The sequence below is a fragment of the Electrona antarctica genome (assembly GCF_951216825.1).
Source record: "Electrona antarctica genome assembly, chromosome: 12".
Lineage (NCBI taxonomy): Eukaryota > Metazoa > Chordata > Actinopteri > Myctophiformes > Myctophidae > Electrona > Electrona antarctica.
Genome location: NC_136793.1, coordinates 2486285 through 2500403, shown reverse-complemented (window position 1 = coordinate 2500403; position 14119 = coordinate 2486285). Strand labels below are relative to the sequence as shown.

The window sequence follows — 14119 nt, the reverse complement described above, 5'->3', positions numbered from 1 at the left end:
AAATAGGAAATAGTTTTAGAAAGAAGACAGAGGGAAAAATAAATGATCTTCTCGCGAGGAGAGGCTCTATGGTTGGCGTCACTTTAAGATTTAAATGACAAAACTAAATCAAAAGGTAGCTCACCCTATCATTAGTTCTGAACACTATTTGTATTAAACGAATGTCGTTCTTGGAGCTCGAATGTCTCAATACATCTTTGACCCACCTTTTGATGACAAAACCTCAACGGCGCTCGGAAACTGGATACCAGGGTAAAGTTGACAAATTAGTTTCCAGCGCTGCACGCGAGTGTATCTTTACTCGTCCTTCTTTAGTTAAAGTATAAAGTATAAAAGTCGATCAAATCGTTTCATATGGAAACCCACAAGTTGTTAGCAAACGGGACTTGCTCTAGTCCTGATGTGGTTTTGCGGCGGTGCAGCCCACCGGCTGCCTGTAAAAGGGCGCACCGGCTGATGTGAGGCAGCCAGCGTCTCGAGTAGGAAACACCAAAAATGAGCACAGTGTCTTGTTTGACACTTCGTTATATTGGAAGGGGTCTCAAACTAAATTAGGCGTTTTCCTTTGTCTAACTCCAAATCTAGTTTGAACCAGTTTCAGTTGGGAATTTAACAGAATTGCTTATCCAGCTTTTACGACGCACAGGAAGGGGGAAAAAGCGCTGTCCTGTGCACCTATCACTCTTTCCTTATCGCTGGCCCAATCTCTAAGCCATCTCCTCTTTCAAGTGTTAGTACCCAGATGTGCGCGCACACACACACACACACACACACACACGTGCGCACCAACGCACACACATTTCCTCTCATTTGACGGACATGTTCACTCTGGTCTCAACGCAGTGGTTAGAACATGGATAAAACAAAGAGGAGAAACAGTAATAATAACATTTGAGGACAGGTGTCCTACACATTCATTTATAGCGTTGTGTGGGTGTTTGCAGCCCAGAATCGTTTAAGGCAGGCGCATTTCAGTGTGTCTGCGTGTTGTAATTTTCCACGCAGGTCTGTTTGCGTGTTGATTGGCGTGGCGACACGGAGTCTGTTTCTTGGCTGAACGGTTTGTTGCGTGCCAGCCTATCTCCTGCTTAAGCACTTAAAAAGGCAAAAGGGGTCGCTGGGAGGTTGACGTCGTCCTGATTGCTTAGTCAGTGTAAACATCAAACTGGTGTGTGTGTGGTGAACCAGTGAGTTAGTGCCAAGAGGGATGTCACCCTCCCCCTGTTGGTTTGCTCCTCTCAATTATACTCACTCAAGAGGAACCGGTTTGGGGGGGGTGTTGCATTAGTACACATTGGCATAATGTTAATTTCAACTTCTTGGTACCCCCAAGACTACACTGTGATACTCGCGGTCGGTGGTTTTTCCACCACCGACCGAGAGAACAACAACCGGTGAAGACACCACACACAGCATTGTGTCATTGTAACATCCGGTTACAGATATTTGGCTCTTCAAAATAAGGGTTGTGGCTGATAAAACCGTGGCAATGCGCGAGATAGATTAATTAATCCTGGCGGCCAGACAGTTTTAACACCCTTGTCGTCATGACCGCTGCATTAACATTAGCGTTATCAGAATGACCTTTTGATCTCTGAACCCGCCAGCACTGCACGTTATAAGCTTTATATCAAAATCCACCGGCAGAAGCCAAGCACATACCTCTACTGCGCCCAGGTTGCTAGGCAGGTTGCTATGTCCCTCCAGGCTGTTCTGGTTCTGACCAGGTGTCTCTGGTTCTGTTGCAGGTTATCTCTGGTCCAGGTGTCTCTGGTTCTGACCAGGTGTCTCTGGTCCAGGTGTCTCTGGTTCTGACCAGGTGTCTCTGGTTCTGACCAGGTGTCTCTGGTTCTGTTGCAGGTTCTCTCTGGTCCAGGTGGTTCTGGTTCTGACCAGGTGTCTCTGGTTCTGACCAGGTGTCTCTGGTTCTGACCAGGTGTCTCTGGTTCTGACCAGGTGTCTCTGGTTCTGTGCAGGTTCTCTCTGGTCCAGGTGGTTCTGGTTCTGACCAGGTGTCCCTGGTTCAGGTGTCTCTGGTTCTGACCAGGTGTCTCTGGTTCTGACCAGGTGTCTCTGGTTCTGACCAGGTGTCTCTGGTTCTGTGCAGGTTCTCTCTGGTCCAGGTGGTTCTGGTTCTGACCAGGTGTATCTGGTTCTGCTGCAGGTTCTCTCTGGTCCAGAAGCACACAGTGGAGTTCAACCAGGTGGCCATGGCCAACTCCGAGGGGTCAGAGGTCATGCTGAACAGAGTGATGACCAAAGACAACATCGGCGTGGCCGTCCTGCTGGAGGTCAACAAGGACATGTTCTCTGGAGGTAAGGAAGACCCTGTAGAGACCCCCAGAGACATGTTCTCTGGAGGTAAGGAAGACCCTGTAGAGACCCCCAGAGACATGTTCTCTGGAGGTAAGGAAGACCCTGTAGAGACCCCTAGAGACATGTTCTCTGGAGGTAAGGAAGACCCTGTAGAGACCCCCAGAGACATGTTCTCTGGAGGTAAGGAAGACCCTGTAGAGACCCCTAGAGACCCTGTTCTCTGGAGGTAAGGAAGACCCTGTAGAGACCCCTAGAGACCCTGTTCTCTGGAGGTAAGGAAGACCCTGTAGAGACCCCCAGAGACATGTTCTCTGGAGGTTAGGAAGACCCTGTAGAGACCCCTAGTGACATGTTCTCTGGAGGTAAGGAAGACCCTGTAGAGACCCCTAGAGACCCTGTTCTCTGGAGGTAAGGAAGACCCTGTAGAGACCCCTAGAGACATGTTCTCTGGAGGTAAGGAAGACCCTGTAGAGACCCCTAGAGACCCTGTTCTCTGGAGGTAAGGAAGACCCTGTAGAGACCCCTAGAGACATGTTCTCTGTAGGTAAGGAATACCCTGTAGAGACCCCTAGAGACCCTGTTCTCTGGAGGTAAGGAAGACCCTGTAGAGACCCCTAGAGACCCTGTTCTCTGGAGGTAAGGAAGACCCTGTAGAGACCCCCAGAGACATGTTCTCTGGAGGTTAGGAAGACCCTGTAGAGACCCCTAGTGACATGTTCTCTGGAGGTAAGGAAGACCCTGTAGAGACCCCTAGAGACCCTGTTCTCTGGAGGTAAGGAAGACCCTGTAGAGACCCCTAGAGACATGCTCTCTGGAGGTAAGGAAGACCCTGTAGAGACCCCTAGAGACATGTTCTCTGGAGGTAAGGAATACCCTGTAGAGACCCCCAGAGACCCTGTTCTCTGGAGGTAAGGAAGACCCTGTAGAGACCCCCAGAGACATGTTCTCTGGAGGTAAGGAAGACCCTGTAGAGACCCCTAGAGACCCTGTTCTCTGGAGGTAAGGAAGACCCTGTAGAGACCCCCAGAGACCCTGTTCTCTGGAGGTAAGGAAGACCCTGTAGAGACCCCTAGAGACCCTGTTCTCTGGAGGTAAGGAAGACCCTGTAGAGACCCTAGAGACATGTTCTCTGGAGGTAAGGAAGACCATGTAGAGACCCCTAGAGACATGTTCTCTGAAGGTAAGGAAGACCCTGTAGAGACCCCTAGAGACATGTTCTCTGGAGGTGAGGAAGACCCTGTAGAGACCCCTAGAGACATGTTCTCTGGAGGTAAGGAAGACCCTGTAGAGACCCCTAGAGACCCTGTTCTCTGGAGGTGAGGAAGACCATGTAGAGACCCCTAGAGACATGTTCTCTGGAGGTAAGGAAGACCCTGTAGAGACCCCCAGAGACATGTTCTCTGGGGGTGAGGAAGACCCTGTAGAGACCCCTAGAGACATGTTCTCTGGAGGTGAGGAAGATCCTGTAGAGACCCCTAGAGACCCTGTTCTCTGGAGGTAAGGAAGACCCTGTAGAGACCCCTAGAGACATGTTCTCTGGAGGTAAGGAAGACCCTGTAGAGACCCCCAGAGACCCTGTTCTCTGGAGGTAAGGAAGACCCTGTAGAGACCCCTAGAGACATGTTCTCTGGAGGTAAGGAAGACCCTGTAGAGACCCCCAGAGACATGTTCTCTGGAGGTAAGGAAGACCCTGTAGAGACCCCTAGAGACATGTTCTCTGGAGGTAAGGAAGACCCTGTAGAGACCCCCAGAGACATGTTCTCTGGAGGTGAGGAAGACCCTGTAGAGACCCCTAGAGACCCTGTTCTCTGGAGGTAAGGAAGACCCTGTAGAGACCCCCAGAAACATGTTCTCTGGAGGTAAGGAAGACCCTGTAGAGACCCCTAGAGACCCTGTTCTCTGGAGGTAAGGAAGACCCTGTAGAGACCCCTAGAGACATGTTCTCTGGAAGTAAGGAATACCCTGTAGAGACCCCCAGAGACCCTGTTCTCTGGAGGTAAGGAAGACCCTGTAGAGACCCCTAGAGACATGTTCTCTGGAGTTAAGGAAGACCCTGTAGAGACCCCCAGAGACATGTTCTCTGAAGGTAAGGAAGACCCTGTAGAGACCCCTAGAGACCCTGTTCTCTGGAGGTAAGGAAGACCCTGTAGAGACCCCCAGAGACCCTGTTCTCTGGAGGTAAGGAAGACCCTGTAGAGACCCTGTTCTCTGGATGTAAGGAAGACCCTGTAGAGACCCATAGAGACATGTTCTCTGGAGGTAAGGAAGACCCTGTAGAGACCCCTAGAGACCCTGTTCTCTGGAGGTAAGGAAGACCCTGTAGAGACCCCTAGAGACCCTGTTCTCTGCAGGTGAGGAAGACCCTGTAGAGACCCCTAGAGACATGTTCTCTGGAGGTAAGGAAGACCCTGTAGAGACCCCTAGAGACCCTGTTCTCTGCAGGTGAGGAAGACCCTGTAGAGACCCCCAGAGACATGTTCTCTGGAGGTAAGGAAGACCCTGTAGAGACCCTTAGAGACCCTGTTCTCTGGAGGTAAGGAAGACCCTGTAGAGACCCCTAGAGACATGTTCTCTGGAGGTGAGGAAGACCCTGTAGAGACCCCCAGAGACCCTGTTCTCTGGAGGTAAGTAAGACCCTGTAGAGACCCCTAGAGACCCTGTTCTCTGGAGGTAAGGAAGAGAGTTTTTATTTAGTTTCCATTTAGTTTTCATCCGTGGAAAAAAGTAGTCGACGAGCATTTTTCGTCGTAGTTTTAGTCGACGAAATCAACCCTGGTAACGTCCCCCCCTCCCTCCCCTCCCTCCCTCCAGGCATGAAGCCAGTGCAGGGGGGAGGGCTCCTCCTGGTGGCCAACGCCCACATGCACTGGGACCCCGAGTACTCGGACGTCAAGCTGATCCAGACCATGATGTTCCTGTCGGAGCTGAAGAGCATCGCCGAGAGGGCCTCCTCCTCGTCCTCCTCCTCGGGCCCCCCGGGCCCCCTGGGCCCCCCGGCCTCCTCCGACCCCTCCTCGTCTATCCCCATCGTCCTGTGTGCCGATCTCAACTCCCTGCCCGACTCTGGTAGGAAGAACGAGGCGCGCTGCGCGCCCCGCTGCATAAAGAACGAGGCGCGCTGCGCGCCCCGCTGCATAAAGAACGAGGCGCGCTGCGCGCCCCGCTGCATAAAGAACGAGGCGCGCTGCGCGCCCCGCTGCATAAAGAACGAGGCGCGCCCCGCTGCATAAAGAACGAGGCGCGCTGCGCGCCCCGCTGCATAAAGAACGAGGCGCGCTGCGCGCCCCGCTGCATAAAGAACGAGGCGCGCTGCGCGCCCCGCTGCATAAAGAACGAGGCGCGCTGCGCGCCCCGCTGCATAAAGAACGAGGCGCGCTGCGCGGCCCGCTGCATAAAGAACGAGGCGCGCTGCGCGCCCCGCTGCATAAAGAACGAGGCGCGCTGCGCGCCCCGCTGCATAAGGAACGAGGCGCGCTGCGCGCCCCGCTGCATAAAGAACGAGGCGCGCTGCGCGCCCCGCTGCATAAAGAACGAGGCGCGCTGCGCGCCCCGCTGCGCGCCCCGCTGCGCGCCCCGCTGCGCGCCCCGCTGCATAAAGAACGAGGCGCGCTGCGCGCCCCGCTGCATAAAGAACGAGGCGCGCTGCGCGCCCCGCTGCATAAAGAACGAGGCGCGCTGCGCGCCCCGCTGCATATGATGCTGCATATGAATACTGTATTTATATTCAGGACGGGAAAAAAACCTTTTGGTCTTTTATCAGCTGTATGTTATACTTTAGCTATTGAAAAATAGCAGATCTACAAAAAAGCTTGTAGATCTGCTATTTATTTTTTATCTCTAAAATGTGGCGCAGGGGGGGGGTCTAGGGGGCTTGAGCCCCTGCACTTTTGCCTCAAAGCGCCCTGTGCCTTCTTTTTGGGGGGGGGTTCAAGGGCTTATGCGGGGGGCCAATAAGGGCTTGTGTGGGGGGCCAATAAGAGCTTGTGTGGGGGGCCAATAAGAGCTTGTGTGGGGGGCCAATAAGGGCTTGTGTGGGGGGCCAATAAGGGCTTGTGTGGGGGGCCAATAAGGGCTTGTGTGGGGGGCCAATAAGGGCTTGTGTGGGGGGCCAATAAGGGCTTGTGTGGGGGGCCAATAAGGGCTTGTGTGGGGGGCCAATAAGGGCTTGTGTGGGGGGCCAATAAGGCCATATAAGTGCCACTTCAAGACGAACATTTGACAAGTAATGATAATTCCACTATCATAATTATTTATAATTGTACCTTTAATGTGCTGGCTGCCATCAGACAGTTTTAGTTTCAGACTAATGAGAACCTATTGCTTATTTTACTGTCCAATGACATGAAATGGCACCCCACACAAAGACCACCCCCAAAAATTGGCGCGCACACACCCTGCAATTCATTATTTAAAACATTTTGTGTTTTAATCTCGATGATTATGGCACACAGCTCATGAAAATCAAAACACCCCATCTCAAAATTTTAGAATATTTTCTGGGCTACTTTTGAAGAAATTATTTCATCAATGGGGCGTGGCATGGAGGTGATCAGCCAATGGGGCGTGGCATGGAGGTGATCAGCCAATGGGGCGTGGCATGGAGGTGATCAGCCAATGGGGCGTGGCATGGAGGTGATCAGCCTGTGGCACTGTTGAGGTGTTATGGAAGCCCAGGTTTGCTTTGATAACAGCCGTAAATGAATTTGTATTGTTCAGTCTCATGTCTCTCACACCTTGTCAGAGACGTGGGTTTCAGGTCGGGCCAGTTGGTTAGCCAGTTAAGCACAGCAATACAATACCATGGTCAGTACACCAGTTTGGACAGGTGCCAAATCGAGCTGGAAAGGAAAGTCAGCATCTCCATAAAGCTTGTCAACATACGGAAGCACAAAGTGCTCTAAAATATCCTGGTAGATGTCCGTTCCAGTGTGACGTTTTCACTGTCTGTGATGATTTGGGGTGCCATGTCATCTGCTGGTGATGCTCCACTGTGTTGTATCAAGCCCAGAGTCATGCTAGTGATGCTCCACTGTGTTGTATCAAGCCCAGAGTCATGCTAGTGATGCTCCACTGTGTTGTATCAAGCCCAGAGTCAAGCTGGTGATGCTCCACTGTGTTGTATCAAGCCCAGAGTCATGCTAGTGATGCTCCACTGTGTTGTATCAAGCCCAGAGTCATGCTAGTGATGCTCCACTGTGTTGTATCAAACCCCAGAGTCATGCTGGTGATGTTCCACTGTGTTGTATCAAGCCCAGAGTCATGCTAGTGATGCTCCACTGTGTTGTATCAAGCCCAGAGTCATGGTAGTGATGCTCCACTGTGTTGTATCAAGACCAGAGTCATGCTGGTGATGCTCCACTGTGTTGTATCAAGCCCAGAGTCATGGTAGTGATGCTCCACTGTGTTGTATCAAGACCAGAGTCATGCTGGTGATGTTCCACTGTGTTGTATCAAGCCCAGAGTCATGCTAGTGATGCTCCACTGTGTTGTATCAAGCCCAGAGTCATGCTAGTGATGCTCCACTGTGTTGTATCAAGCCCAGAGTCATGCTAGTGATGTTCCACTGTGTTGTATCAAGGCCAGAGTCATGCTAGTGATGTTCCACTGTGTTGTATCAAGCCCAGAGTCATACTGGTGATGCTCCACTGTGTTGTATCAAGCCCAGAGTCATGCTAGTGATGCTCCACTGTGTTGTATCAAGCCCAGAGTCATACTGGTGATGCTCCACTGTGTTGTATCAAGCCCAGAGTCATACTGGTGATGCTCCACTGTGTTGTATCAAGCCCAGAGTCATGCTAGTGATGCTCCACTGTGTTGTATCAAGCCCAGAGTCATGCTAGTGATGTTCCACTGTGTTGTATCAAGCCCAGAGTCATGCTAGTGATGTTCCACTGTGTTGTATCAAGCCCAGAGTCATGCTAGTGATGCTCCACTGTGTTGTATCAAGCCCAGAGTCATGCTAGTGATGCTCCACTGTGTTGTATCAAGCCCAGAGTCATGCTAGTGATGCTCCACTGTGTTGTATCAAGCCCAGAGTCATGCCAGTGATGCTCCACTGTGTTGTATCAAGCCCAGAGTCATGCTAGTGATGCTCCACTGTGTTGTATCAAACCCAGAGTCATGCCAGTGATGCTCCACTGTGTTGTATCAAACCCAGAGTCATGCTAGTGATGCTCCACTGTGTTGTATCAAGCCCAGAGTCTTGCTAGTGATGCTCCACTGTGTTGTATCAAGCCCAGAGTCATGCTAGTGATGCTCCACTGTGTTGTATCAAGCCCAGAGTCATGCTAGTGATGCTCCACTGTGTTGTATCAAGGCCAGAGTCATGCTAGTGATGTTCCACTGTGTTGTATCAAGCCCAGAGTCATGCTAGTGATGTTCCACTGTGTTGTATCAAGCCCAGAGTCATGCTAGTGATGCTCCACTGTGTTGTATCAAGCCCAGAGTCATGCTAGTGATGCTCCACTGTGTTGTATCAAGCCCAGAGTCATGCTAGTGATGCTCCACTGTGTTGTATCAAGCCCAGAGTCATGCTAGTGATGCTCCACTGTGTTGTATCAAGCCCAGAGTCATGCTAGTGATGTTCCACTGTGTTGTATCAAGCCCAGAGTCATGTTAGTGATGCTCCACTGTGTTGTATCAAGCCCAGAGTCAACACAGCCATCAATCAGGATATTACTGTGCTTCAGTAGCCTATATTATGTTCATAAGCTTTATGGAAATGCTGACTTTCCTTTCCGGCTTGATTTGGCACCTGCCCACAGAGCCAACACACCAACTACACATAGGACTTCAAGGTACACATTTAACCCATTTTGGGCGGGAACCCCTTTTGGTGTTAGCATTATGTTATACTTTAGCTATTGAAAAATAGCAGATATACAAGCTCGTAGCGTGCCACTCGGTGGTGCGCTACGAGCTTGTAGGTCTGCTATTTTTGAAAAATCGAAGAACGACATAGAAACATAGCTTTTTCAGAAAACTGTCAGGATGTAGAAGACATTTTTTAGAATCTGATCTCAGGTCAGAATGGGTTAACTCTAACCCCCGGTCGGTCTGCAGGCGTGGTGGAGTACCTGAGCAACAGCGTGGTGGCCGAGAACCACAAGGACTTCAAGGAGCTGCTCTACAGCGAGTGTCTGACCAACTTCAGCTGCAACGGCAAGAACGGAAACTCCGACGGAAGCATCACGCACAGCTTCCAGCTGAAGAGCGCCTACGACAGCAGCCTGATGCCTTACACCAACTACACATACGACTTCAAGGTACGACACTAACCTGATGCCTTACACCAACTACACATACGACTTCAAGGTACAACACTAACCTTTTACACCAACTACACATACGACTTCAAGGTACGACACTAACCTGATGCCTTACACCAACTACACATACGACTTCAAGGTACGACACTAACCTGATGCCTTACACCAACTACACATACGACTTCAAGGTACGACACTAACCTGATGCCTTACACCAACTACACATACGACTTCAAGGTACGACACTAACCTGATGCCTTACACCAACTACACATACGACTTCAAGGTACGACACTAACCTGATGCCTTACACCAACTACACATACGACTTCAAGGTACGACACTAACCTGATGCCTTACACCAACTACACATACGACTTCAAGGTACAACACTAACCTGATGCCTTACACCAACTACACATACGACTTCAAGGTACAACACTAACCTGATGCCTTACACCAACTACACATACGACTTCAAGGTACAACACTAACCTGATGCCTTACACCAACTACACATACGACTTCAAGGTACAACACTAACCTGATGCCTTACACCAACTACACATACGACTTCAAGGTACAACACTAACCTGATGCCTTACACCAACTACACATACGACTTCAAGGTACAACACTAACCTGATGCCTTACACCAACTACACATACGACTTCAAGGTACAACACTAACCTTTTACACCAACTACACATACGACTTCAAGGTACGACACTAACCTGATGCCTTACACCAACTACACATACGACTTCAAGGTACAACACTAACCTTTTACACCAACTACACATACGACTTCAAGGTACGACACTAACCTGATGCCTTACACCAACTACACATACGACTTCAAGGTACAACACTAACCTTTTACACCAACTACACATACGACTTCAAGGTACGACACTAACCTGATGCCTTACACCAACTACACATACGACTTCAAGGTACAACACTAGCCTTTTACACCAACTACACATACGACTTCAAGGTACGACACTAACCTGATGCCTTACACCAACTACACATACGACTTCAAGGTACAACACTAACCTTTTACACCAACTACACATACGACTTCAAGGTACAACACTAGCCTTTTACACCAACTACACATACGACTTCAAGGTACAACACTAGCCTTTTACACCAACTACACATACGACTTCAAGGTACAACACTAACCTTTTACACCAACTACACATACGACTTCAAGGTACAACACTAACCTTTTACACCAACTACACATACGACTTCAAGGTACGAAACTAACCTTTTACACCAACTACACATACGACTTCAAGGTACGACACTAACCTGATGCCTTACACCAACTACACATACGACTTCAAGGTACAACACTAACCTTTTACACCAACTACACATACGACTTCAAGGTACAACACTAACCTTTTACACCAACTACACATACGACTTCAAGGTACGAAACTAACCTTTTACACCAACTACACATACGACTTCAAGGTACGAAACTAACCTTTTACACCAACTACACATACGACTTCAAGGTACGAAACTAACCTTTTACACCAACTACACATACGACTTCAAGGTACGAAGTCGCGCTCCCGTCGCTAGTCGTGTTAGAATTAATCATACCTCCAGTTGTTGTCGATCTAGAGTGTTTTGGCTACATCTAGCTGCTACAGCCACATCCGGGATAACATCCGGTCCGTCGGTAAATGTGCTCCGCTGCTATAAATTGCTGGGAGTTCTGATTTAATGGATTAAATAAAACCCCGGGTGTTCGGGGTGTTAACATGGAAGTGGACGGAGGGGAACCTTTTTCACTGACGGACCAACCATGCATTAGCGGTTTAGCCATCTTATTTAACCCATTCAGGACGAGAACGCCTTTTGGTGTTTTAAGCATTATGTTATGCTGTACCTATTGAAAAATAGCAGATCTACAAGCTCACAAGCTTGTGAATACCGTATATTTCCAAATAACAGCCCTTACTCAAATAGCCGCCCACTACCTAATAACGGCCCTGCAGGTTCTGACACCATTTTTCATGTTGCACACATGCTTAAAATAGCTCTTATTTGTGCCGCCCTCGTTGAAAACAATGTATTTCCAACTCAAGCTTGTCTCAGTTCAGGCTGCATGGTTCAGGTTTCTGTCCCCTCAATGTCCTAACTCTTCTATTAGATGGCTCTGGGTTTCTGCCCCCTCAATGTCCTAACTCTTTTATTAGATGGTTCTGGGTTTCTGCCCCCTCAATGTCCTAACTCTTCTATTAGATGGCTCTGGGTTTCTGCCCCCTCAATGTCCTAACTCTTTTATTAGATGGTTCTGGGTTTCTGCCCCCTCAATGTCCTAACTCTTCTATTAGATGGCTCTGGGTTTCTGCCCCCTCAATGTCCTAACTCTTCTATTAGACGGCTCTGGGTTTCTGCCCTTTCAATGTCCTAACTCTTCTTTTAGATGGCTCTGGGTTTCTGCCCCCTCAATGTCCTAACTCTTCTATTAGATGGCTCTGGGTTTCTGCCCCCTCAATGTCCTAACTCTTCTATTAGACGGCTCTGGGTTTCTGCCCCCTCAATGTCCTAACTCTTCTATTAGATGGTTCTGGGTTTCTGTCCCCTCAATGTCCTAACTCTTCTATTAGATGGCTCTGGGTTTCTGCCCCCTCAATGTCCTAACTCTTTTATTAGATGGTTCTGGGTTTCTGCCCCCTCAATGTCCTAACTCTTCTATTAGATGGCTCTGGGTTTCTGCCCCCTCAATGTCCTAACTCTTTTATTAGATGGTTCTGGGTTTCTGCCCCCTCAATGTCCTAACTCTTCTATTAGATGGCTCTGGGTTTCTGCCCCCTCAATGTCCTAACTCTTCTATTAGACGGCTCTGGGTTTCTGCCCTTTCAATGTCCTAACTCTTCTTTTAGATGGCTCTGGGTTTCTGCCCCCTCAATGTCCTAACTCTTCTATTAGATGGCTCTGGGTTTCTGCCCCCTCAATGTCCTAACTCTTCTATTAGACGGCTCTGGGTTTCTGCCCCCTCAATGTCCTAACTCTTCTATTAGATGGTTCTGGGTTTCTGTCCCCTCAATGTCCTAACTCTTCTATTAGATGGCTCTGGGTTTCTGCCCCCTCAATGTCCTAACTCTTCTATTAGATGGCTCTGGGTTTCTGCCCCCTCATAGTCCTAACTCTTTTATTAGATGGCTCTGGGTTTCTGCCCCCTCAATGTCCTAACTCTTCTATTAGATGGTTCTGGGTTTCTGCCCCCTCAATGTCCTAACTCTTCTATTAGATGGCTCTGGGTTTCTGCCCCCTCAATGTCCTAACTCTTCTATTCCGTCTGGTTCCAAACAGGGGGTGATCGACTACATCTTCTACTCCAGAACCCACATGAGCGTCCTGGGCCTGATGGGCCCTCTGGACACCCAGTGGCTGGTGGACAACAGCATCACAGGCTGCCCACACCCCCACATCCCCTCCGACCACTTCTCCCTGCTGGCGCAGCTGGAGCTGCACCCCCCCCACGCCCCCCTCAACAACAACCACACCCACAACCACCACCCCCTCAACGGGTTGCACCTGCCCACCCACAGGTAGGGTGCAGCCCCCCCCCCCCCCCCCCCACCGGGACCCTCACCCCGTCCGACCGACCGACCGGCCCTCGGGCCACACCTGTTAAAACAAGACAAAGGTTACGAACGTAACTGCGGTTCTATGGCGGGGAGTTACAAATGTAAACATGCGGTTCTATGAATCTCCAACGACCGCCGCTACGGTACGTTTTAACAGCGGGCGACGCTACGGTACGTTTTAACGGCGGGCGACCCGGAGGTGCATTGTCTGTTTGTCTACGAGACCCTTCTGGCGACTACCGGCGATAGCAGGCGAACGGGCGATGGTCGAAATGTGGGCGGAGGAATGTCGCCCGAAAAGATACAAATAATTCATCTTTTCGGGCGATAACGGGCGATGTGTCGGCCGATGCTCGCCCGCTGTTAAAACCCACTGTCTGTTAGTAGACGCTTTTAAGCCAGAGGTTCTCTAAACATGGAGTCTGGGGGGGGGGGCGGGGGGGGGGGGGGGGGGGGGGGGGTGGTCCTTGAATGGGTACCAGGAGGGGGTCCCCAGCAGAAATGTGTAAACTCATCAAATGTAATAATCACGTTAAACCTATTTTATATTTTGGCTATTTAAAAAAAAAATGGCCGCTCTGCAAGGCCACGACACAAACCCTCTCTTAATGCAGGTCCCCGACACCAAATATGATCACGGCCAAATCCAATGTGGGGCTCCTTGGGGGTCCTTGGGGCTCCTTGGGGGTCCTTGGGGGTCCTTGGGGGTCCTTGGGGGTTGAGAACCACTGTGTTAACTAAGTGCCATCAGGCGGTCATCAGGGATGAAATGGACCCACCCCCCCCACCCCCCCCCCCCCTCTACTGTACCTACTGATCACATGATCCAAGCTCAGACAGGCCACGCCCCCCTCACCCCAAAAGGAGTGAAGTATTTGCCCTATTTGTTGCTCCTTTTCTTTTTTTCT

General features: G+C 50.1%; 1 protein-coding gene across 1 annotated transcript in view; it reads left to right on the top strand.

The window, feature by feature from the left end:
- cnot6l (CCR4-NOT transcription complex, subunit 6-like) overlaps positions 1-13330 on the top strand; it is a 55625-nt gene extending 42295 nt beyond the window's left edge. The window contains exons 9-12 of the mRNA XM_079515646.1: positions 2165-2316; positions 5128-5382; positions 9379-9581; positions 12934-13330. Of these exons, the coding sequence (XP_079371772.1) occupies positions 2165-2316; positions 5128-5382; positions 9379-9581; positions 12934-13176 (853 nt within the window). The 3' untranslated portion in view covers positions 13177-13330. The remainder of the gene's footprint in view (positions 1-2164; positions 2317-5127; positions 5383-9378; positions 9582-12933) is intronic.
- Positions 13331-14119: the final 789 nt, after the last annotated feature.